The 25107-nt window shown below is 31.8% G+C and overlaps 5 protein-coding genes across 9 annotated transcripts in view; 3 read left to right on the plus strand and 2 right to left on the minus strand.

Annotated features, from left to right (window-relative positions):
• Window positions 1-923: 923 nt before the first annotated feature.
• On the minus strand, window positions 924-4068 carry LOC114939815 (protein-L-isoaspartate(D-aspartate) O-methyltransferase). Of its 3 annotated transcripts, none has more exons than XM_085486268.1 (6): window positions 3679-4068; window positions 2979-3088; window positions 2720-2870; window positions 1791-2016; window positions 1371-1456; window positions 924-1306 (listed from the first exon to the last, which is right to left on the minus strand). In XM_085486268.1, the coding sequence occupies exons 2-6, from the start codon at window positions 3026-3028 to the stop codon at window positions 1124-1126; spliced, it is 696 nt and encodes a 231-aa protein (XP_085342394.1). In that variant the 5' UTR covers window positions 3029-3088; window positions 3679-4068; the 3' UTR covers window positions 924-1123. The 3 variants fall into 3 exon arrangements, with proteins under 3 accessions (XP_085342394.1, XP_085342393.1, XP_029170075.1); XM_085486267.1 differs by lacking the exon at window positions 3679-4068 and adding an exon at window positions 3237-3663; XM_029314242.2 differs by lacking the exon at window positions 3679-4068 and adding an exon at window positions 3237-3659 and having other exon boundaries at window positions 2720-2859.
• A 1726-nt stretch (window positions 4069-5794) lies between these two features.
• LOC114939823 (facilitated trehalose transporter Tret1-like) lies at window positions 5795-8581 on the plus strand. Its single transcript, XM_029314252.2, is given in 5 exon segments — window positions 5795-6031; window positions 6384-6954; window positions 7027-7225; window positions 7499-7732; window positions 7734-8581. Coding segments are annotated over 5 exon segments (1440 nt in total). The 5' UTR covers window positions 5795-5964; the 3' UTR covers window positions 8103-8581.
• A 2289-nt stretch (window positions 8582-10870) lies between these two features.
• On the plus strand, window positions 10871-13466 carry LOC114939822 (facilitated trehalose transporter Tret1-like). The gene is made up of 4 exons (XM_029314251.2): window positions 10871-11118; window positions 11476-12046; window positions 12119-12317; window positions 12603-13466. Exons 1-4 carry the CDS (start codon window positions 11052-11054, stop codon window positions 13203-13205), a joined length of 1440 nt encoding a protein of 479 aa, XP_029170084.1. The 5' UTR covers window positions 10871-11051; the 3' UTR covers window positions 13206-13466.
• Window positions 13467-16480: 3014 nt separating this feature from the next.
• LOC114939838 (facilitated trehalose transporter Tret1-like) lies at window positions 16481-19997 on the plus strand. Its single transcript, XM_029314268.2, has 4 exons — window positions 16481-17021; window positions 17409-17979; window positions 18052-18250; window positions 18514-19997. The coding sequence occupies exons 1-4, from the start codon at window positions 16955-16957 to the stop codon at window positions 19135-19137; spliced, it is 1461 nt and encodes a 486-aa protein (XP_029170101.1). The 5' UTR covers window positions 16481-16954; the 3' UTR covers window positions 19138-19997.
• The window catches only part of LOC114939849 (uncharacterized), a 38127-nt gene continuing 29594 nt past the window's right edge, over window positions 16575-25107 (minus strand). For 2 of the 3 annotated variants that reach the window (XM_029314290.2, XM_029314289.2), the window contains exons 3-8: window positions 23026-23233; window positions 22844-22945; window positions 22667-22741; window positions 22197-22431; window positions 21483-21825; window positions 16575-21033 (exon numbers count right to left, since the gene is read on the minus strand). In XM_029314290.2, the coding sequence (XP_029170123.1) occupies window positions 20817-21033; window positions 21483-21825; window positions 22197-22431; window positions 22667-22741; window positions 22844-22945; window positions 23026-23233 (1180 nt within the window). In that variant the 3' untranslated portion in view covers window positions 16575-20816. The remainder of the gene's footprint in view (window positions 21034-21482; window positions 21826-22196; window positions 22432-22666; window positions 22742-22843; window positions 22946-23025; window positions 23234-25107) is intronic. The other variant, XR_014925505.1, reaches the window with a different exon arrangement.

The raw sequence follows: 25107 nt of genomic DNA on the forward strand, positions 1-25107 counted from the left end.
CCAACGTCGCGATTGGGTGACAATTTTCGATTGGCGGAAACTGCGCGCTAGTTTGATCGATTCCTCGCAAATTTTGCTCGATATCAAAGCGATGACGTTTTCAATATGTAACGCGGTAATTTAATTATATCATCGTTTATAAATAATTTGTTGTTCCATGGCGTATATCATACATACATACACACACACACACACACACATATATATATATATATATATATATATATATATATCAAATATACTTTTGTCCTAATAAAATTGAAAAATTAAGATCAAAATTGTTTAATAAACTATCCTTGTGCTAATTTAACTTATTTTTTTTTAGAATTGTATAAATATATACCTATATATATGATCAAACATTGATTTAATTTTTCTTAGAATTGTACTTGTGCTTGCATAAAGCATTATTTTGTTTGATAAGCTATCTTCGTAAGCTAACTTAATTTCTTCTTGTACAAAAATGTATAAATTTATATATATATATATATATATATATATATATATATAATTTTTGAAGATATATAAATATTTTAGATTCTCGATAATATACATGTGAACACAAAGAAACAATATACGAAAGTATATATAAAATTGTATTTTATATTACATTATTAATATAAAATACATTACATTATTAAAAGAGACTTTTACCTTTTTATTATTAATTCATTACAATCCTGTTCTTGCATAAGAATTGGAGTGTTTAATAAGTATATATTATCTATAAAAACAGAACAGCAATAAATATTAATTTCTGCGTTGCAACAAATTTAGCTTTTCCACGACTACAGATTATATTAATTGAATTGCGTTCAACGTAAGCGATTAATATAATCGACTTTCGCGTTAATTTATTAATTCACGTTATTTTATTAATTGAATTATTTAAAGGAATTAATAGAGGAGAGGAAATATATATATAATATGTAAAATATAATTTATTATACTCCTAATTGAAAACGGAGCATATTTCATGTCGATGCATGCATGAAAAGAATTGGTTTATCGGAATATCAAATTCCAATTATCGTTGATCAGCGGACAATTCGTACACGGCGGATTTAATCGCTCGCTCGAATTTCGCGTTCGCTGTGTGAGATCTCATTATCTAAAAATTCTATTAATTACTTAATTGCGTAGTAGGATCCGTAAGAGGAACGTAAGAAACTTGCATCAGTTTCTTCTTCGTGATTGTGCCGTCTGCATTCTTGTCCACTTGCAGTAGATCTTGAAACCTTTGGAAACCTTCTATAGCTACGACCGGGCATATCAGTCGACCTCCTGGAGCTAGTTGGTCTGTCAGCTACAATCAATTTGCACCGTTGCACAACCATTTTTTTCAAATTCTATATACTGTTTAGATTTACCTCTTGCGGCAAAGTGTCGGCCGCTGCTCCAACGTGTATAGCGTTGTATGGTCCATCAGCAGCGTGTCCCAATCTGCCATCTCCCACTAGGCGCATTCATAATGACCTGTTGTTAGTCGGCAGTCTTTATCTTTTACCTTTACAGCAAAGCCATACAATCAGTGGACAGTGTTCCGTTTGACTCTTCACGGCAACGTACATACCTACTCCGTGTCCATCGTGGATGGATCACGAGTATCTTTTATTCGAATTATGTATACATGTAATACTTCTTGAACGGTTTCTTTTTCTTTTTATTGTACAATAAATTTCTTTGATGAAATGAGGGACTAGCGCGATATTGACAAAAGGGAAGAGCTTCAATTGTCAAATGGACATTCCAAGATAAGAGATAATGTTAACAAAATACTGATAGCTTACCGATAAATTTGATGCGATTTTCCTTGAGAAAATGCGGATTGTCCTCGCGTACGTTCCTAGTAGAAATTTCTATGAGCTCGGGAATATGCTCGATACCGATTACGCGTCCGTGCAAGCCTACCATGTATGCCATGCAAGCAGATAGATATCCTGAACCTGAGCCAACATCAAGTGCCTTGGCGCCATCAAAGAGTTGATCGGAGAGGATTGACAATGCGTATGCATGCTGAAAAAGATATATGTAATTTATCGAATAGATTAAACAATTCAAATGTTTACATTATCTATAATGACAATTATTTATATGCAATGTGTCAATATCATTACTTGGAAATCTCTGATTGTTTCAAAGCAAATATGAGCTTAACATGAATAACATAGATGAGATAAAAGAAGAATATTTTCTGATATCTTCATTTTGAACTATATTTCTGATAATTGTTCTTCAATATCTTTCTTACATACATGTAAACATTCTTTTGAATAATGTATAAATTAGATGTATAATATATATGTATATTATATATATATATATATATATATATATATATATTTTTATATATATAATTAATACTCTAGATAGCAAGAGCTATCTCAATCGTTACTAAATTTTCCAAACAAAATTTTAATATAAAGACTTGTTTAATACACATTTTTAATACTTCTTTGATGTTGATGTCTTTATTTATTGTATAATATATAATATATATATATATTATATTTATAATAAATAAAGACATCAACATCAAAGAAGTATTAAAAATGTGTATTAAACAAGTCTTTATATTAAAATTTTGTTTGGAAAATTTAGTAACGATTGAGATAGCTCTTGCTATCTAGAGTATTAATTATATATATAAAAAATATAAATTTTCTTCATTATAAAATATCAAATCTTGTCAAATTTAAAATATGTAGCATATGCTTACCATATGCGGTGCACTGATTGTCACGTTGTATCCAATTCTTCTAGGACGATCAAGATAAGGATCTGATTCGTGACAATATTTTGCTCTGTCAACAGTGAGCATTGCGGTCTCTGCTTTCTCCGTTGCCAATATGCCAGCATCTGTGAATAATCTGTCCCTAATTACTATACAGATAAATAATTGTGTCTATCAAAACAAAACACTCAGCATTTTTATGTTTACATTAAGCCAGTCCTGATGACCGCAGGGCATCATTTACCTTTGAGCTTTGTTACCATTTCTTGATTTGTAGTGCCGTTGCAGTGCCATGCCATGCTTTGTGAACTGTCCTCTACGATCGACCAGGCTTCGTAGCGTAGCCAAGAAGATCTATTTCACATAAAACAACATACAGATTCGACTGACAGATTGACAATAGACCTGAGAGTCCTAAGAGAACAATTTCTGATGATGGTCTGATTTACGTGAAGGATAAACGATCAAGGGAACAAAAAATAAAATGTTATTATAAACACACCTCGAAGACCTCAAAAGAGTCTCATTTATCGCGAAACGTCCTCATTCCTCTTGTATGTGCGTGCCTAACATGGCCGTGAGAATACAGGTAACGTAACGACCTTAGGAAAGCCTTGCTGGTGTGGGTTATAAAACAGCTGATGCGGGACGCTATCGATTTGCTCTTCGCGTTCGAGATAAGAAAATATCGCGGCGCGCAATGTGACATGAAGATTTAAACGCTACGCAAGACGAATTTGACAGCTTCGAATGCATCGAATAGCAAATAAAAAAATGGAATTTCAATTATATAAAGTATTAATTTTTATTTACGAAGACAGTAACAAATAAAATATATAATAACATTAATTTTGACAATTTTTGACACTTACGATGGATAATTCTGACATTTAATGATAAATAAAAATATAATTGTGTATTATTATTTGAAGGAAGATACTTACCGAGAGAGTTCAATTACATAACTACCGCAATTCTATTTCTGACATCGTTATTATAAGGCATTCAGCGGGTCGATTTTGCGCATTTTGGATGCGAGTTTAGTCGCGTCAACGATAAATAGAGAATTCGCTCTTAGCGCGAATTTTGTACTACAGAAATTTGAAAGTATTATTTTCAAATAACTCGTAAAATCTAATTGGCTACATCCGAATAGACCGCCGTGTCACATGTTAACCAATATGTAAGTCACATATTAAACGCGTCGCAGTTGGTATTAATGCAGCGCAATCAAATACGCGCAATATTTGAACTTGAAAAGAGCTATAATCTTTGTTTCAAGAAAAAGATCGATAATAAAAAACATGATATTTTCGATTATTTTCTTTATGGAAATTTATCACTATAGTAAGTCCAATTAATCACTTACTTCGAGTACTTAAATTAACTGTGTATATCAGTAATTTAAGTACTCGAAATAAGTGATTAATTGGACACACTACAGTGCGTGATAAATTTCCATAAGTGTTATCTTCTATTTGAAACCATCAATTGTTATCATTTTTTAAACCCTTTCAAGAATAAATTAAGATTTGCTCGTTCGGTTTAAAGAAATTATAATTTTATGAAATGTTACTAATTGTATCATTATATCAATATAAAATGATTAAAAATGATTTATTCTTCCAAAAAGTAAGCTATTTATTTATAATTCAAATATCTATATATAAAATTTTATTAAAATTCAGGAAGAGCTTATTCATTCAAAAGCATAAATTAATATATGTAGTTGATACAATAAGAAAAAAAACTGAAAAAAATATTGAGATTTAGTGTGGAGGAAAATGATAAATGTGATTTTGCAACTATTTCATCCTCTTATAAGATAAGAGAAACATGAAAATTGACAGTAAACATTCGCTCAATTTAAAATAAACACTGACAGATTTGTTACTTTATGGAGTAATTAATAAAAGATTTAACATTAATTAAATACTTGCGATAAAATGACGACTACTATTATTAGATCCGGCCCGTATATTTGCATTGTCGTTCGATATGATTCAAAATAATCGAAAATTACACGTTTATCGTATCAACTTAGGCGTTATCATGTAAATGCAGACGTTTTCGTATCACAATAAGCTCGCGCCAAGTCATAAGTTTATCAATCAATTTCGAATTACTTAGTTGGACAGCGACGTAAATTTTCTTCCACGAGAGTCTGCAATGTATATATCATTATGGATCATATTCGTTTGTATATGTCGTAATGATTTAGAACTATAACGAAAAGGAGGTATGATGAAATCGATAAATAGACTACTTTTAAAAAGATTCTTTGCATTATCGTGATATGATAAATATAACTTACGCATAAATAAAGCGTTAACAATTATATACATTAATTTTCCAATTTGGCACAAAAAACTTCATATAATCTTAATATATTATCTTACTTTTATATATATAAACGTGGAGATTTCTTTGATTCTATAAATTATACATAGATGCTATAAAGCTATTAAATATTCAAAATATGTACGATTGTACAGGATATCTGAATCTAATTGTAAGATATATATTTCATAAATATCCATTTCTTATCGCGCTTTATATTTGAGTTACATATAGATTAAAAAATAAGTTACTCGTGCGTCAACTGAAATATTATAATTAATATTGTAATTTTATAAAACGTGATTTTGTCTTTTAATTATATCAAGTATTTAGGCAAATATATATATATATATATGTATATTTACATAAATAATATATATAATAAAAACAAGATTATATTTTATCAAATAAAAATATTAATTACAAGATTTAAATTGAAAAGATTAAATAATTTTTATCTATAAATAATTCTAGCTATAAAACGTGATTTATATATATACACATTTGGTAATAATATAAAACCAAATAAGTTATAGCAATCAGAAAAGCGATACATCCGATAAAATAAAGTATTTGCTGTTGGCAAAGAATGTCTTTAACTCACATGTCATGTATTACTGTCCTGTATATTTACTGTCTTTGCTAGTGAGAATGAAAAGATAAGGATACCCCTTCCGACAAGAATTTACGCGCGAACAGCTATTATTATAAATCAAATTAGAGCACGCAAATTGGTCGAGTACAAGATCGGCTACCGTTCAGTTTGTACTAATGTATTGCTTTTTCGTCGTTCGAGTATTTTGCCTCTTTTCGATCCCTACCTCGAGTCTATCGACAATTGTGCAACATCCTATCATTTCAAACAGGCTTTTCTGGAAAAACGACGTGCGATGGAGAAGCATGAAGTATCGGTGAAGGAGCCAGGCAGATTGCGGCAGTTCATTTTCACGGTGATTGGTAAATAACAAAAGAAAGATATCCTTTTTTTCGATTCTTCAAGAAATATACCTTTTAATATAAAATGATATCTTTAAATAAGTAATACGTAAAGTAATGCGAATTTTTATAAAAAAAATTTCAATAACTGGTAATACACTTTAAAAAATTAAAAGAACAAAAATATAGAAATATAAAAATATAAATTAAATATATTTAAGCACTCAAACATCACTTCTAAAAATAATTAATAGCTTTAAACTATATTAAAACTCTAAAATATTACCTTGAAGATCTCTTTGATTAAAAAATTTCTATTAGACTCTTGCGATGATTATACGGTGTTGAGTAATCATGTAATTATTCTTCGCAGTAAATCTATCATCGATGTGCTATGGATTCATTGCTGGATGGCAATCACCGGCAGTTCTTCAACTCCAGGATCCAAAATCGCCGGCCGTAGGAGGAGAGCCTATGTCGGACGAAGGTGTATCCTGGATGAATGGCCTTTTGACTCTGACGGGCACCTTTATGACAATGCTGTTTGCGGTAATACCCGACAAGTTCAGTCGAAAGAGATTCGGTTATGCTATAGCATTGCCGACGATGGTATCTTGGCTGTTGATTATCTTCGCAACCGAACATATCCATATCTACATAGCGAAAGCTCTGGGTGGTATCGCTGGAGCTGCTGTGTTTTTCCTAGTGCCGACCTATGTGTCAGAGATCTCGTGCGACAGCATTCGCGGCTTATTAGCAAGTATCATACAATTTACTCTAACTTTCGGAATATTGCTGGCTTACATCTTAGGCGGCATGATGTCCTTGTATAATCTCGCTGTGGTCGGTGCGATTTTGACTGCATTGTACGTCATCGCTTTTGCCTTTATGCCGGAATCACCGGTTTACCTGATACGCCAAAACCGTATGCGTGAAGCAGTTAGGTAAGCGGGATGAGGAGAGAAATATTCTCCTTAAAAGCATCGCAAAAGAATATTGCGATTCGCTCTTTTTAGATCGTTGAATTGGTTGAAAGCTGGAGATACTGTGGTCGTAGAACAGACATTGTCGCATCTACAATTGCAAGTTAAGGAAGCCGCGTGCACAAAAGCCGCCAAACTATCGGATTTATTTAGAGACAGAGCAACGATAAAAGGACTAATTATCATCTTGGGCTTGTACGGTGGTCAACAATTTTCTGGGATCTTTGCGGTGGTAATTATCAATATATTCAAACTAATATTGTGTTAACTCAAAAAAGTAAAAAAATATTTAATCTTATATAGTAAAGTCTCTTATATAAAGAGCAAATATGTAATAATTTAAGTCATTTTCTTGCTTTTCTCAATTATTATTGATTTAATGTATTAACATCATAAAAATTGACATTAAAAATTCTTTCATTTGATCTATATTCGTCAGTCTTCATTCTTATAAAATAAGGTGAATAATAATTTTTTAATTTTAATTAATTTCTGACTTTTCCAGATCAGTTACACGGAGAGTATTTTCAAAATGGCAGGCAGTTCCTTATCGCCAAACATGTCATCAGTTATTGTGGGAGCTATAATGCTCCTTGGTTGCTTTCTGTCGACGTCTTTAATAGAACGTGCGGGTAGACGGTCTTTGCTTTTGATATCTTGCGCAGCAATGTGCATGTGTCATTGTGTGATCGGCACATTCTGCTACCTCCAGCAGTTACAATATGATGTATCCGTTTATAGGTTGGATACCAATCGCAGCACTCTCTTTCTTCATGATAACGTACGCCCTAGGAATGGGCAGCGGACCAATCGTGATAATGTCCGAGATATTCAGCCGCGACGTAGCCAGCATAGCCGCGACTGTGGGTTTCATCATGTCCTGGGGCTCATCCTTCGTCGTAGTGAAGATCTTTGCCGACCTCATCGCTCTACTAGGCATGCACGGCTGTTTCTTCCTTCTCGCTATCTCTTGTGCGTGCAGTTTCGTGTTCTGCTTCGCATTGATACCGGAGACTAAAGGACGGACGCGCGAAGATATTGTCGAAGAGCTCAATGGAAGTAAGCAGTATAAAGAGAAAAAGAATGTCAAGCATGCGGCACACGTGTAAAAATATTATCCGTATGTATGAAGTGTTCATCGGAAAGGACTCCGGCAGAGAGATTTATAAAAAGAGGATATAAGACTCTTAATAGATGTAAATTAGTTCTAAATAAAGTTTGTAAATAAAAAAGGAAAAAATCACGTTAAAATAATGATGGCTTCACATAAAATCAAATGTTTTGTTGACGGATCAATTTAATTTGGCAAGTCTAAGTTTGAAGATATCATGCGAATCTTTATTTAGAGAAAGTAAATAAAGAGTTGTAGAATAGTCTTGAGATTTATAATGATTAATGTTTTATATATTTAGTTAAAGGTGTGATTGTGGATTGGATGTTTAGTATTCATAATTTATTGGAAGCATTAGAAATGTATATAAGGATGACATTATGTAGTTAGAGAAAATAAAGAGGAAAATTTACGACACAGAAATAAAAGAAGTGTATATCAACGAGAGAATAAAATAATTATTACAATGAAAGAAAACCGCTTGGCTTCTAAACTTACAATTTATGAAGGCATAAGCCATCTGAAGATAAGACCCTATATTGAAACAGTTAAACAATGTTACAAATGTTTTAAATTTGATTATATAAAGATTTATAAAAGGAAAGCAAAGGCATTTAAATGTCTTATCAGTGATAATACAGCACATGGCAATTTTGTAATGAGATTCCGAGATGCTGTAATTGTGGCAATAATCACAGGTCGACGTTCAAAGAGTGTCCACTTTTTCACAAAAATATAGATATTAATATGATTATGGCCTGTGACCTATGATAACGTTTTATATCATGCAAGAATGACAATATAGAACAAGATCAAGACTAGTGACGAGATATAATAAAGATATGAAGCAGTTTTTCAAGATGACTCGAATTACGTATGCAGATATCACTAAATAAATAGGAAAGATAAGTGAAGAAGCAATTCCTGAGAAGAAGAGAAGAAACAAGAAGTAAAGAGAGGAGATTTCGAGACAAAAAAGTAGAAAAGAGTATAATATGTAGTATACAAAATAGGAAAGAAGATTCTAAAATGTGTAAAAATAAATCATCATAATATAAGCAGTTTAATATTAGACGAAAGGAAATTTTAAAGACTAGAAAAGGATTGATATTTCATAGATATGAAAATGAGATGGAGGTAGACAAGGGATCTAGTCCTGGAAACCGGAATATGATACCATAGAATAAAACAAGTAAAAGCTAATAAAAAATGGCCAATTTCTGGTATAAAATAGATAAAGTAGGATACACGATGAAATTCTTGAAGAAACTGAAAAAAATTATACAGATTTTAATTCAGTGTTAAAAAAAAAAGAAATATAAAGATAGATAGTTTTATCACATGATTTCAACTATTTCGTCGTCTTAAGATTAGAGAAATGTGAAAATTGACAGTAAAACATTATTCGCTCAATTTAAAACAAACACTGACAGATTTGTTACTTTATGGAGTCAATAATAAGATTTAAGAATTAATAAGATATTTAACGTTGATTATAAAAACTTGTGATATAAATAATGACTAACTACTATTCGGCCTATTTCATTTGATATGATCCAAATAATCGAAAATTGTACGTTTATCATATCAACTAACGCGTTATCATGCGGATGCATACGTTTTTTATATTATAATAAGATCACGTCAAGTCATTTCTTTATCAATAAATTTCAAATCACTTAGTTGGACAGTGACAAATTTTCTTCTGCGAGCGTCTGCAAAAATATATATATATATATATATATATATATATAGCATTATAGATCAAATTCGTTTGTGTATGTTTGTGTAATTATTTAGAACTATAATGAAAAGAAGGTATGATAAAATCGACAAATATACTCCTTTTAAAAAATCTTTTTAAAAGTAAAGATTTTTTGCATTATTGTGATATGATAAATAAATATTAAGCATAAATAAAATGTTAACAATTATATATATTAACTTTCGATTTTGTCAAAAAAAATCTTGCAATGTAATCTTAATATATTATCTTACTTTTAATATAAGCGTGTAAGATTTCTTGGATTCTATAAATTATAAATAGATGCTATAAAGCTATAAAAAATTCGGCATATGTACGGGAATTGTACAAGATGTCTCAAACTAAGATATGTTTATAAATGTCCACTTTTTTATCGCGCTTTATCGCATTTGCGTTACTCATTCATTAAAAGTTATTGAGTTGCGTCAACTTAAATTTTATAGTTAATATTTTTATTTGATAAAATGTGATCTCGCGTCTTCCATTAATTATATAAAGTATTTAAGCAAATATATATACACATATATTGCTATAAATATATGTATTAATAAAAACAAGATTATATTCTATCAAATAAAAATATTAATTACAAGCTTTATATCAAAAAAGGTAAATGATTCTTTATATCTATAACCCAGATAGCCACAGTAATTATTATGACATCATTTTGATGGCAAATGATGCATTTTGACATCAAAATGTCATAATTACTGTGGCTATCTGAGAAATGATTCAAGTTATAAAATGCGATATATATATATATATATATATATATATACACACACACGTGCCAGTAATATAGAATCAAAAGTTGCTGAGCAATCGGAAAAGCGATATATCTATAAATCAAAGTATTTGCTGGTAGCATAAATTATGCGTATGTCTTTAATTCACATACCATATATTACTGTCATGTATTTACTGTCTTTGCTAGTGAGAATGAAAAGATAAGGATACCCCTTCCGTCAAGAATTTATGCGCGAACAACCATTACGTATTATAAATCAAATTAGAGCACACAAATCGGTCGAGTCCGAGATCGGCCACTGTTCAATTTGTACTAATGTATTGATTTCTCGTCGTTCGAGAATTTTGCCCCTTCTCGATCTCTAGCTCGAGTCTGTCGACAATCGTGCAACATTATATCATTTCGATCACGCTTTTCTGGAAGAACGACGTGCGATGGAGAATAATGAAATATCAGTGAATGAGCCAGGCAAATTGCGGCAGTTCATTTTCACGGTGATTGGTAAATAACAAAAGAAAAATCACCTTTTTTTTTCAATTCTTCAAGAAATATACCTTGTAATAAATTGATATATTTCAGTAAGCAATGCGTAAAGTAATACGAAAGTTTTATAATTGAAAATTTTCATTAGCTGCTGGTACACTTAAAAAAATTGAAAAATTAAAAGAACAAAAATGTAAAAAATATAAATTAAATATATTTAAGCACTTAAACATCACTTCTAAAAATAATTAATAGCTTTAAACTACATTAAAACTCTAAAATATTACCTTAAAAAGTCTCTTTGATTAAAAAATCTCTATTTGACTCTTGTGATAATTATTCGGAGCTGAGAAATCATGTAATTATTCTTCGCAGTAAATCTGTCGTCAGTGTGCTATGGATTCGTTATGGGATGGCAATCACCGGCAGTTCTTCAACTCCAGGATGCAAAATCGCCGGCCGTAGGAGGAGAGCCTATGTCGGACGAAGGTGTATCCTGGATGAATGGCATTTTGACTCTAACGGCCACCTTTATGACAATGTTGCTTGCGGTGATACCCGACAAGTTCAGTCGAAAGAGATTCGGTTATGCTTTAGCGTTGCCGACGATGTTATCTTGGCTGTTGATCATGTTCGCAACCGAACACATCCATATCTACATAGCGAAAGCTTTGGGTGGTATCACTGGAGCTAGCGTGTGCTTCCTGGTACCGACCTATGTGTCGGAGATCTCGTGCGATAGCATCCGCGGTATATTAGCAAGTTCCATAGGATTTTGTGCAAATTTTGGGATACTGCTGGCTTACATCTTAGGCGGCATGATGTCTTTGTATAATCTCGCTGTGGTCGGCGCGATTTTGACCGCATTATACATCATCGCTTTCGCCTTTATGCCGGAATCACCGGTCTACCTGGTACGCCAAAATCGTACGCGTGAAGCAGTTAGGTAAGCGGAATGAGGAGAGACATATTCTTCTTCAAAGCATCGCAAAAGAATATTGCAATTGGCTCTTTTTAGATCGTTGAATTGGTTGAAAGCTGGAGATACTGTGATCGTAGAACAGACATTGTCGGATCTACAATTGCAAATTAAGGAAACCGCGTGCACGAAAGCCGCCAAGCTATCGGATTTGTTTAGAGACCGAGCAACGATAAAAGGACTAATTATCGTCTTGGGATTGTTCGGTGGTCAACAATTTGCTGGGATCTTTGCGGTGGTAATTACCGATATATTCAAAGTGATATTGTTTTATCTTATAAAAAGTAAAAAAAATATAATTTAATCTTATATAGCAAAGTTTTTTATATCAAAAGCAATAATAAAAGATTTAATAATTTAAGTCATTTTTTGCCTTTCTTAATTACTAGTGATTTAATGTATTAAAATCACGGGAAATGATATTAAAAACTTTCTTTTATTCGATCTATTCATGATGAGTCTTCATTTCTACAAAATAAGCTGAATAATAATTTCTTAATTTTAATTAATTTGACTTTTCTAGATCAGTTACACGGAGAGTATTTTCAAAATGTCCGGCAGTTCGTTATCACCAAATATGTCTTCCATTATTGTGGGAGTTATAATGCTTCTTGGTGCGTTTCTATCGACGTCTTTAATAGAACGTGCGGGTAGACGGTCTTTGCTTTTGATATCCTGCGCGGCAATGTGCATGTGTCATTGTGTGATTGGCACGTTCTGTTACCTCCAGCAGTTACAATATGATGTATCCGTTTATGGTTGGATACCAATCGCAGCACTCTCTCTCTTTGTGATAACGTATGCCCTGGGAATGGGCAGCGGACCAATTGTGATAATGTCCGAGATATTCAGCCGCGATGTAGCCAGCGTAGCCGCGACTGTGGGTTTTACCATGGCTTGGATCTCAGCCTTCGTTCTAGTGAAGATCTTTGCCGACCTCATCGCTCTACTAGGCATGCACGGTTGTTTCTTCCTTCTCGCTATCTCTTGCGCGTGCAGTTTCATGTTCTGCTTCGTATTAGTACCGGAGACTAAAGGACGGACACGCGAAGATATTGTCGAAGAGCTCAATGGAAGGGGGCAGTATAAAGAAAAGAAGAACGTCAAGCAGGCGGCAATCGTATAAAAATATAATCCATATGTATGAAGTGTTCATCAGAAAGCACTCTGTCAGAGAGATTTATAAAAAGAGGATATAAGACTCTTAGATGTAAATTAGTTCTAAATAAAGTTTGTAAATAAAAAAGGAAAATATCACTTTAAAATAATGATGGCTTTACATAAAATCAGATGTTTTGTTATGGATAAACTTAATTTGACAAGTCTTAAGTTTGAAGACATTATGCGAATCTTTGTTTAGAGGAAATAAATAAAGAATTGTAGAATACTCTTAAGATTTACATTGATTGATGTACTATATATTTAGTTAAAGGTGTGATTATGTTTTGGATGTTTAGTATTCATAATTTATGGCATATAATATTCATAATAATGAAGCATTAGAAATGTAAGGATGACATTATGCAATTAGAGAAAATGAAGAGAAAAATTTTAAATACGAAAAAGAAAGAAGAAAACGGATAATATAATTATTACGATGAAGATGAAAGGTAATCGTTTGGCTACTAAATTTACTAAAGATTTATAAAAGAAAAGCAAAGGCATTTAAATTTTATCTAGTAATACAGCACATGGCGTATGCAATGAGATTTCGAGATGCTGTAATGGTGGCAATAATCACAAGTCGACGTTCAAAGCACCCAGTCCAATTTTTCACAAAAATGAAGATATTAATATGATTTTGGCCTATGATCTATGATAAGGTTTCATGTCGTGCACAAATGGTAATAGGTCAAGATCAAAAGCTAGTAGCGAGATATGATAGTTACAAAGTAGCTTTTCAAGATGATCCAAATTATACCGATATTGCTAAACAAACAGCCAGGATAAATAAAAAAGAAATTTCTGTGAAAAGAAGAAGAGACGAGAAATGAAGAGAGAAGACAAGTTGCAAGACAGGAAATAAGTAGAAAAGAATACGATGGATAGAATATAAAATAGAATAGAAGTTTCTAAAACGTGTAAAAATAGATCATGATATTACAAGCAGTTTAATATTATACAAGAAAATTCTAAAAACCAGAAAGGGATTGATATTTCACAGATATGAAAATAAGATGGAGGTAGACAAGAAATCTAGTCGTTAAAAACGGAAAACAGAATATGAGATCATAGGACAAAACAGGTGAGAGTTAAGGGGTTAGGCCACTGTAGAGCGCCCAAAAAAGGCCTATTTTTGATAATTTTTTACTATAAAACAAAAACAGTGATAGAAAATCCTTTTTAAGTACTTAATCTTACATACTTCGAAATATATAAAAAAAATTTTTTTGCATTTTTTTTTTACAAAATGGCGGTGACAGAGCTCTGCAACGATGACCACTCGTTTCGGACAGTGCCTTACGGGCGACCTACTAGCTGCTCCAATTTTTGCTGTAGAACAAAAAACCAAATTTTTTTTAATTCTTTATATCATTAGCTAGCGAACTACGTACGGAAATTAAAAAATAATTGTTTTTGTAAAAATGACACAAGTTTGAAGAAAAAGTTTCATTTTTTGACGAAAAATTTTGCACAAAATTGTTTGTAAAAAAAAAAGTTTACAACGGAACGTAAAATCCGTACGTAGTTCGCTGACAAATGTATCTTAGAAGCTACAGTTTAAATTTGAAGTAAATCGGTCAAGATTTGTGGGAGTTATGAGGTCGCCCAGTTTGAAAAAAGTGATTTCGAGAAAAACGCGTTTAAAGTTTTATGTAACTTCCAAAAATGACACTTAGGAATTTGTTTCCGTTATAAAACCTTTTTTTTCTTATTTCTAAGATCTTAAAGCATCATTTAAGCAAAAAAAAAAAAAACGATTTTTTGAAATTTCTACAGTGGCCTAACCCCTTAATTAAAGATTGGCCGATCGGTTCTGCTAAAATAGATAAAGGAGGATACATCTTAAATTCTTGACGAGCATGAAAAAATTTATACAGATATTTTCAGTGTTGACAAAAGCGGAATATAAAAATAGATAGTTTTATCATATGATTTTGCAATTGTTTTGCCGTCTTGAGATTAGAGAAATGTGATAATTGACAATAAAACATTATTCGCTCAATTTAAAACGAATACTGACAGATTGGTTACTTTATGGAGTTAATTATATTTAAGAATTAATATAATATTTAATATTGATTAAAATTATGACTATTATATATATGTATATACTCTATTCGGCCTATTGTCTTTCGATATGATTCAAATAATCGAAAATTATCGTATCAACTTACGCGTTATCATGCGAATGCAGGCATTTTTTGTAATAAATTTGCGTCAAGTTATTCTTTTATCAATAAATTTCAAATCACTTAGATAGATAGACGGCGTAAATTTTCTTCCATGAACGTTTACAAATATATCATTATAGACCATATTCGTTTCTCTGTCACCGTGATTTAAAATTACAAGAAAAAGGAAATATGATGAAATCGACAAATAGACCACTCTTAAAGACACTTTGCATTATCATGATATGATAATTAACTTAAATATAAAAAAGCGTTAACAGTTTCGTATGTATATTAACTTAAAATTTGCAAAAATAAGCTAAACATTTTTAGTTGCATTATAATCTTTATATACATATATGTATTATGCATATATTACTTTTAATATATTCGCATAAATTTTTTTATTCTACAAATACTACAAAACTGTCAAATACTCGGGGATATGTACAGATATATCTAACAATAAGATATCCATATATTATATAATTTTTTTACCGCGCTTTATAATTTGAGTTATTTATCCATTAAAAAATCGTTCATTTCTCAACTTAAATCTATAATTAATATTTTATTTAAAGAGATAATGATCTCGTTTTTATTTTATGTAGTATTTATGCAAACATACATACAGTATATAATATAATACTATATAATAAAAACAAGAAATAATATTCCATTCAGTGAAAAAGTTACTATCAATTCGATGACAAATCGATATCAATGCCATGAGAACACATCGATGTGCCTAGATATTAGAGAAACATTGATGGATTTTAAAATTTCGATCTATTTTCGATGTACTACTGAAATGATAATATTTGAAATTATATTTGGTTTGATAAGTTTTATACCAAATTTTAGAATATTTTGTTGCCTATAGATCCATCGATGTATTCTGATGGCATTGATATTGATTCGACATCGAACTGATTAGCTTTCTCATTGGGTATTAAAAATAAATATATTATAATTACAAGATTTAAGTCGAAAAGTAAATATAATTTATCTATAAATAACTCGAGCTATGTGTGAAATGCGATTATATATATATATATATATATATATATATATATATATATATATGACATATCTGGCAGTAATATTTAAATAATAAATTAAAAACTATACAGCAATCAGAAAAGCAATAGATTCAAAAATAAAAGAAGGTATATTTATTGTATGCAAAGAATATACGCATATACTTCAATTTACACGTTATGTACAATATTTATCGCCTTCGTTAGTGAGACGAGATAAGGATGCCTGTTCCAACAAAAATTTACGCGTAAAACATCATAAAATCAATTAGAGCATACAGCCCAGGTAGCAAGCTGACATAATTAAATAATTAAATGACGTCATTTTGTTACCTGGGAAATTGGTCGAGTATGAGGCAGGTTACCGTTTAGTTTGTACAAATGTATCGGTTTCTCGTCGCTCGCGAATCTCATCTCTATTCGATCTCCGGTTCGAATCCGTCGACAATTCAGAAACATTCTGTTATTGCGATCACATTTTTCTGCCTGTACGACGTGTGATGAAGAAGCGTGAAAAATCGGCAAAGGAGCCAGGCAAATGGCGGCAGTTTATCTTTACGGTGATCAGTAAGTTAAAAAGAAAGAATCCTTTTCTTTTTTAATTCTTCAAAAAATATACTTTGTGAAATACATTGACACTTTACAATAAGCAACATGTGAGAAGTAATGCAAAAATTCCATAACTGAAAACTTTCAATATCTGATGATACCCTTAACAAAAATTGAAAAATTATAGAAGAGAAAAAATATAAAAACTACAAAAATATAAATTGAATATACTTAACCATATAAACACCAAACACTACTACAAATAATCTAAAAATAACTAATAGAAAGCTCTAAGCTACATTAAAACTCTAAAATATTTACTTGTAAGGTATCCTTGATTATAAAATCTCAATTAGACTTTTGTATTGATTATTCCATATTGGGTAATCATGTTAATCTTCGCAGTTAATCTGTCGTCGGTGCTCTATGGATTCTTTGTTGGATGGCAATCACCGGCAGTTCCGCAACTCCAGAATCCAGAATCGCCGGCCGTAGGAGGCAAACCTGTGACGGATGAAGGTATATCCTGGATGAATGGCATTATGTTTTTGATTGGTAACTTTATGATAATGCTGCTTGCGGTGATACCCGACAAGTTTAGTCGAAAGAGATTCGGTTACGTTGTAACGTTGCCGATCACAATTTCCTGGTTCTTGATCATCTTCGCCACCGAACACATATGCATCTACATAGCGAAAGCTATAAGTAGTATCACCGGCGCCTGTCTGTTCTTCTTGGTCCCGAATTATGTGTCGGAGATCTCATGTGACAGCATCCGCGGTACATTAGCAAGTATGTTCGGAACCAGTCTACATTTCGGGATACTGCTGGCTTACATCTTAGGCGGCATGATGTCCCTGTATAATCTCGCTGTGGTTGGCGCGATTTTGACCGCATTGTACGTCATCGTTTTCGCCTTTATGCCGGAATCACCGGTCTACCTGGTACGCCAAAATCGTATGCGTGAAGCAATTAGGTAAGCGGGATGAGGAGAAAAATTATCTCCTTCAAAGCATCGCAAAAGAATATTGCAATTCGCCCTTTTTAGATCGTTGAATTGGTTGAAAGCTGGAGATACTGTAGTCGCAGAACAGACATTGTCGCATCTACAATTGGAAGTTAAGGAAGCCGCATGCACAAAAGCCGCCAAGCTATCGGATTTATTTAGAGACAGAGCAACGATAAAAGGACTAATTATCATCTTGGGTTTGTACGGTGGTCAACAATTTTCTGGAATCTTTGCGGTGGTAATTATCGATATATTTAAACTAATATTGTGTTAACTCAAAAAAGTGAAAAAATATTTAATCTTATATAATAAAGTCTCTTATATGAAGAACAAATATGTAATAATTTAAGTCATTTTCTTGCTTTTCTTAATTACTGTTGATTTAATGTATTAACATTACGGGAAATGATATTAAAAACTTTCTTTCATTTGATCTATTCATTCCTACAAAATAAGCTGAATAATAATTTTTTAATTTTAATTAATTTCTGACTTTTCCAGATCAGTTATGCGGAGAGTATTTTCAAAATGTCCGGCAGTTCATTATCGCCAAACATGTCATCCATCATAGTGCAAGCTATAATGCTTCTTGGTTCATTTCTGTCGACGTCTTTAATGGAACGTGCGGGTAGACGGCCTTTGCTTTTGATATCCTGCGCGGCAATGTGCATGTGTCATTTTGTGATCGGCGCGTTCTGCTACCTCCAAAAGTTACAATATGATGTATCCGTTTATAATTGGATACCAATCACAGTACTGTCTATCTTCATGATAATGTTTGCTCTGGGAATGGGCAACGGACCAGTCGTGATAATGTCCGAAATATTCAGCCGCGACGTGACTAGCGTAGCCGTGACTGTGGGTTCTATCATGTGCTGGATTTCAAGTTTTATTGTAGTGATGACCTTTGCCAATCTCATCGCTGTACTAGGTATACACGGCTGCTTCTTCTTCCTTGCCGGCTCTTGCGCGTGCAGTTTCGTGTTCTGCTTCGTATTGGTGTCGGAGACTAAAGGACGGACGCGCGAAGATATTGTTGAAGAGCTCAATGGAAGTGGGCGGTATAAAGAGAAGAATGTTAAGCGTGTCATCGAGGCGGACTCGGTAGATGAGGCACTTGTGTAAAAATATTATCCGTGTATATGTATATATAGATATATATTGATATATATTGATATATATATATATATATATATATATATATATATATATAGTGTTCATTTGAAAGTACTTCGTCAGAGAGATTTATGAAAAATTACCAGCTTCATTATTCAATCTGTTCTTTTGTCTGTTTTTTTAGATGCGAATGTCTGTACATACATATTGTACATACATATTATAAAATATGTGCAATGTTTATAATAAATTTTTATTTTATCTTTATATTGCCACTTAAAATTCGATAATCTATTTAAATATTTATTTCATGTAAATTATGTGTATGCACTGTTTCTCTGATATGATTTGACATATCGTAAAAATGTAGTAATTTAATATGCAAATTCATACAATTACAGCTTTAAAGAGAAAATGAGTCTCGCGTGTATATTTTAGCTGGTCTTTTACTTATCTCGTAAAAAAATGTCGTTTTATCAAAATTAAATATGTCAGAATAATACGCAATGCATAATATAATGTCATATTATCGCACATATGCTTTATAACCGAAATGCGTATTTGGGACATGTAGATATACATATTTTCATGTTGAGTTGTACGAATGTGATAATATTCAGGGATGTGCATTATTTGAAATAAATGCATTTAAAATAAAAATATAAAATACCTATTATGTATTTTGCATTTAAAATTGACATGTTTTCAAAAACTATTTTACATTTAAATAAATTACCAATTTTTTATTTCAAATGCATTTCTCTTGCAAATTAATAATTAATTGAGGTAAAAATACGTATATACATAATGTATATACGTATAACAATCATTAAAGAAGTCATTAAAGAATGTTCATTTCAGAATTTTATAAAGAAAATTTATAAATGTAAATATTTGAAAAAACCATTTTAAAATGCTTTAAAATTTTCCATTTCCTTTTTTAAATGGGTATCCAGAAAGCATTTTGTATTTTCAAATAGAAAACTTAACTATTTTACATCTATTTTAAATGGATTTGAATACCCATTTTACACATCCCTGATAATATTACAGACAATGTATAAACAAAATTATAAATCAATATTATATTAATAGTAATATACTTGTTAAAGATAAAAATAAATGTTGTATATAAAGATATTCACATTCAATTAGTGTATTCTTGTTCTGTACATTATCTCATTGATAATTATTTCTATCATATTAATTAGATTTTTCAGACACACGCAAACGTATCAACAAAAAATTAATTAATAATATTCATGATAAGAATCAAGATTTTCATATAAAATACAAAACTCACAATCGGACTTTTTATTTACAATTAGAATTATGTATATCGCAATAATATATATATATATATATATATATATATATATATATATATATATATACATACATACATACATACATGTATAGCTTAAATATCAATGCGTTATCTACATATTTGTGCACAGTAAAGTATGTATAAAGAATCTATTACTACTTATAAGCACTACTTTATTACTACTATATTACTATTTCAATTACTACTTATATCTACTTAATCTACTTATATACACAAAGTTTTATACAAATATTATGTAATGTTTGTTTATCCATACAAATTGTCAATGTTTGTTTAACAAACGTTTTAACAATTAAATAAAAAGATACACAAACATAATATTCAGAAAAAAATTCCAATGCTAATCATCAGTCGTTCTTTTACGTACGTTTTTATTACCAATTTTTCTTTTCTTAAACGTAGTTGATGCATCCTCGTCATCACTATCATCGATATTAATCTTTGTGACAGTCTTTTCTTTGAAAGTCCTCTGCGGCGGCGGTGGTTCTATCTTGTCAAACACAGACAATTGTACCTGCTTTTGCTTTGGCAATTGGAGATCGACTGGTTTCTTTTTGCTGAAACACAAAACATTTTCGCTGAAATACAAAATATCCTTTTCCTCCACATAAAATTGCTTAATCCTCGAATGTGATGATGCACTTTAATGTACAAATAAATAAACAATATCTATTGCTATTGTATTAATTGATCAATGTGAAACAATTAATAAAACTTAAACTGTATGCTAGCTTCCATTCCTAGTTTACGAACTTTTTTTCATTTCCGACCATCGTACACAAACATAAAGAAATATAAAAGATCAAGATTTTTATATATGTTAGTTCAGCGTTTCAAGAAATTAAGTATTTAATCGTAAAAATATATTAATACTCTCTCCCTCTGTATTTTATATATCGGATATTTGAAAATTGAGAGCAAAGATTCGTCGTAGCACGATAAATCTCGACGAATAACGTCTTAATCCATCTTTGCGACCGGAATAATATGACGTTCAAATATTTACATTGTCTCCACGACTTGCCAGGATCCATAAGGTTGCGGTCTCTCGGGCACGCTGTAGTCTCGCCAGTAAGGTCGTTCCTCTTTGGTTGTCTCTTTTTTTATTTCTGTGCTTTTGTCGTCATCTTCGGTTTCATCGTTCTCGTTTCTAACAGATTGTGTCACACGTTGCCTCATTTTCTCTCTTTCGGCATTGGCTCGTTGTTCCTCGAAAATATCTGCTTTCTCGATCGCTTCCTCCTTGTCCAATTGTTCCATAAGCTCCTTCTGGAGTGCTTCCTCTTTCGTCTCCTCTTCTTGCTCTGCGAGAGTCATGTAACCCTCCTCCGGAGGCTCCCAAACCGATTCTAATATGTATACCAAATGATGTACTTGATAATAAATAAGATTCTCGAATTCTCGTATCAAAATTCAATATTATGCGATGTCATAATAATGTAATTTCAAAGTGGCATTAAAATTTATTTTTATCTAAGTATAACAAAATATAGTATATAAAAATTCTACATAATAAATTGGAAGAGAAATATAAATCTAGAAATTGCGAGATTCTTAAGAAAAATGTATATAAATTTTATATTATAATTACTTATTTGATTGTAATTTGTTATTAGATTGAGAGAGAACAAGATGTTAATGTAATGTCTAACACAATCAAATATCTAGGAGACAGACGAGAAAAAAAAGATAAAAAAAAGTTTGACAAAGGTACACGTACCGTTCGTTTCAATGTGCCAGTAGTAAGTGTATCCTTCGGGACTGAGAGCCTCGTACCATAGTTTCCTGACAGGTGCGGTCAGACGATCATCCTCCTGGGTCTTCTTCCCCTTTCCCTTCGTCTTGTTTGCTTTACTCCTCCCTGGAGTCCTGTTCTCGCCCTGCTGCTGGACTCGTGGAAGCGATGGCGCGCTTTTCGACAAAGTCGGATCGCAAGGATCAACTTTTGGCAAGAACTGGAAAAGTCTCAGCGAAAAGTTGCATTCATATTAATAAATTGCGCCCCAGTTTTTCTGAGAAACACGGGTGTACATATATATATATATAATATATAATAAAGAATGACTAATCTTTTTTATAAATAAAAGAAATTTTATTCTTGATCTTGCAAATAAAAGTGATAAATGACTGTTTTGTTTAATCATTACAATCATAGAATAATTAGGAAAATTGATTTGAATATCTACTCACCTGTTCAGTGTTACTTTTGAATCTCGGTACCGTCTCCAAAGAGGCTGGTGGCATGCGATTAAAATTCTGAGGCGTCTAGAAATGTATACGTGAGATATGTGAGATAAAACATATTATATTACTTGAGATTATTAAACTCTCTATTCATTTTAAATATTGAAAAAAATGTAAATATACCTCTTTCGTCTCAATCTTGTTCAGTTTGTCTTTAATAATTTTTTCAGCAGTCATATCTCGCGTGTTATTCTCGACATCCTTCAAGTATGCAGCCATAGCCGCCTGCATGAAAAAGAATGATTATATTTATCATTAATCATAAAATTTTATATCAAATATTCATGATAAATACAAATACGTACATTTTCCATCTTTTTGAGATCATCCTCGAATTTTTTATTCTGCTTCGCCTGTTTGGCACTATTCTTGTGAATTTCTTTGAGCCGCTTGCTGACATTTTCCTTATGCTTCTTGCCGCCCTCGTGGAAGTCGATACTCGGTTTATTATCGGCGATCCAGCATTTGCAGAAGTCGCAGAACTTACGGCCTTGGGACTTCCAATAGTCCGCCCTGCAATCCGTTATCAGACAACCAAGATGACATATATAAATATCTCTGTCGTACGGAATCGACATGTCAGCAAGACGTGACAAATTGTGTAAATTTAATACATTAGATATAACATCCTTTTTATAAGCATTTTATAACGAACTACTTTCTCCTAAATCTAAAGCTTTTTTTTCATATTAGTTCTAAATATCTTATCAACACTTTAATTATAAAAGAGCTTTATATTTTCGTCAATTCCCCCTGCGAACTAAAATACAGAGTTCGAAATAGTTGGAAAACTTCTATGGTATTTTTGTCCTCATCGATTGGCGAGATAAATTATTCAGCCGATTGTCTCGGGTTCATGCTATCTTTACGTAGCAATTATTGGAGGAAACACGAACTGTGTTACCCGAAGTCTAGAAGAAATATTTTCTCTGTCGTAATGAGATGAGAACAAATTAGTTGGCAATTAGTCGCCGACCTACGCAGCCCTGAGCGTCACTCGACCTTCGTATTACGTCTTAGTAAAGGATTCCCAAGGAATTCAGCGGGACTTGGAAAAATTGTCGAGATTTGCGACAGAGAAGAAACTAGAAAAGAGATATAGATGTTTGTGTATTTCTAGATTTTCGCATCTTTTATCCTGTTCTCGTAATTTAAATTAATAGATAATAATGGAAATTAAAGAAATAAAAAAATATAATGTACGATAAAATTTCGGGGGAAAAAAATATCAGCTATCAAGAACAGCTTTCTCTTATAAATTTTGTCAGAAAATGTTCGAAAAAATTTTCGTGATTTTATTTTATGCGCGTTACATTTCGTACATCTGCTCGAACGAACTTTTGCACCCACATCATTCACGTCGAACTAATTGTAAGCATGCAAATGAATTCCGACGGAAATGTCGTAGTTGAAGGAACGTCGAACACATTCTTGGGAAAATCGAGCTCCAATTAGAAGCCGCCAATTAGGGACGGAACTACGTCTAATTATTATCAGAAGAAGAATTCAGGTCGGGAACCGAGTTAAAAGTGACTCCGTAATTTTGCCAAGGTGTGCGAACGCGAACATATTTCAGATGGGAATTATTCTAATCATGATAAAATTCATTCGCAGCTATGCTTTTTTATTCATGATATCTGTCATATAATATATGAATTTTAAGTTACAAAACTTTTGCGAGAAAACTTTATTTTTAAAACTATTAAAATTGCAAGTCTTTTCTAAAACTGGTCAGTTTTCATTAATAAAAAATTACAACTTAATTATATCTTTTCTAGAAATGCAATTAATCCTTAAATAAAAATTAAAAATATAAATTTAATTTTAAATATTTAACATTGTTTTGTGATAAAAAAATGGAATGGAATGAAACAGTAGAAATTATCCGATTTCATTCCCTAGCGTCAACATCGATCTTCGATGGCTAAACGGATTAATTTACTCCGTTTGTTTCTTTTTGTCGAGTTACTCGACGGTGAGTCGCACGAATAAAGTTTCAACCTGTTGCTATGTCAAGCGATTTTACCGCACAAATTTACATTGTACAATAAACTTATCTCGAAGGCATTCGTTCCTATTATAGGTATTCTTTGCGCTGCGCTCTATTAATGTTTTATCGATGTTCTGTAACTGGTATTTTATGCACGATTCAATTCAACTGTAACGAAGCAACAGTAATAAAAACAGAATCAAGGTTAAACGCAGATAATAATAGACAGTGACTTTGAAAAACTTTGAACGTACTCCTATTTTCCTCTTATAAAAAAATTAAAACCATTTTGCTTCCATTTTTCAAAGTAATAGCAATGCAATTTTTTTTCGCCGATTGTTAAAATCTTCATGATTGACTTATTTGAATGTATTCTAAAATAGTGATTGTATTAATA

The sequence above is a fragment of the Nylanderia fulva genome, unplaced genomic scaffold (genome assembly GCF_048542155.1).
Source record: "Nylanderia fulva isolate GAGA-0341 unplaced genomic scaffold, ASM4854215v1 Scaffold41, whole genome shotgun sequence".
In the NCBI taxonomy this organism is placed as follows: Eukaryota; Metazoa; Arthropoda; class Insecta; order Hymenoptera; family Formicidae; genus Nylanderia; species Nylanderia fulva.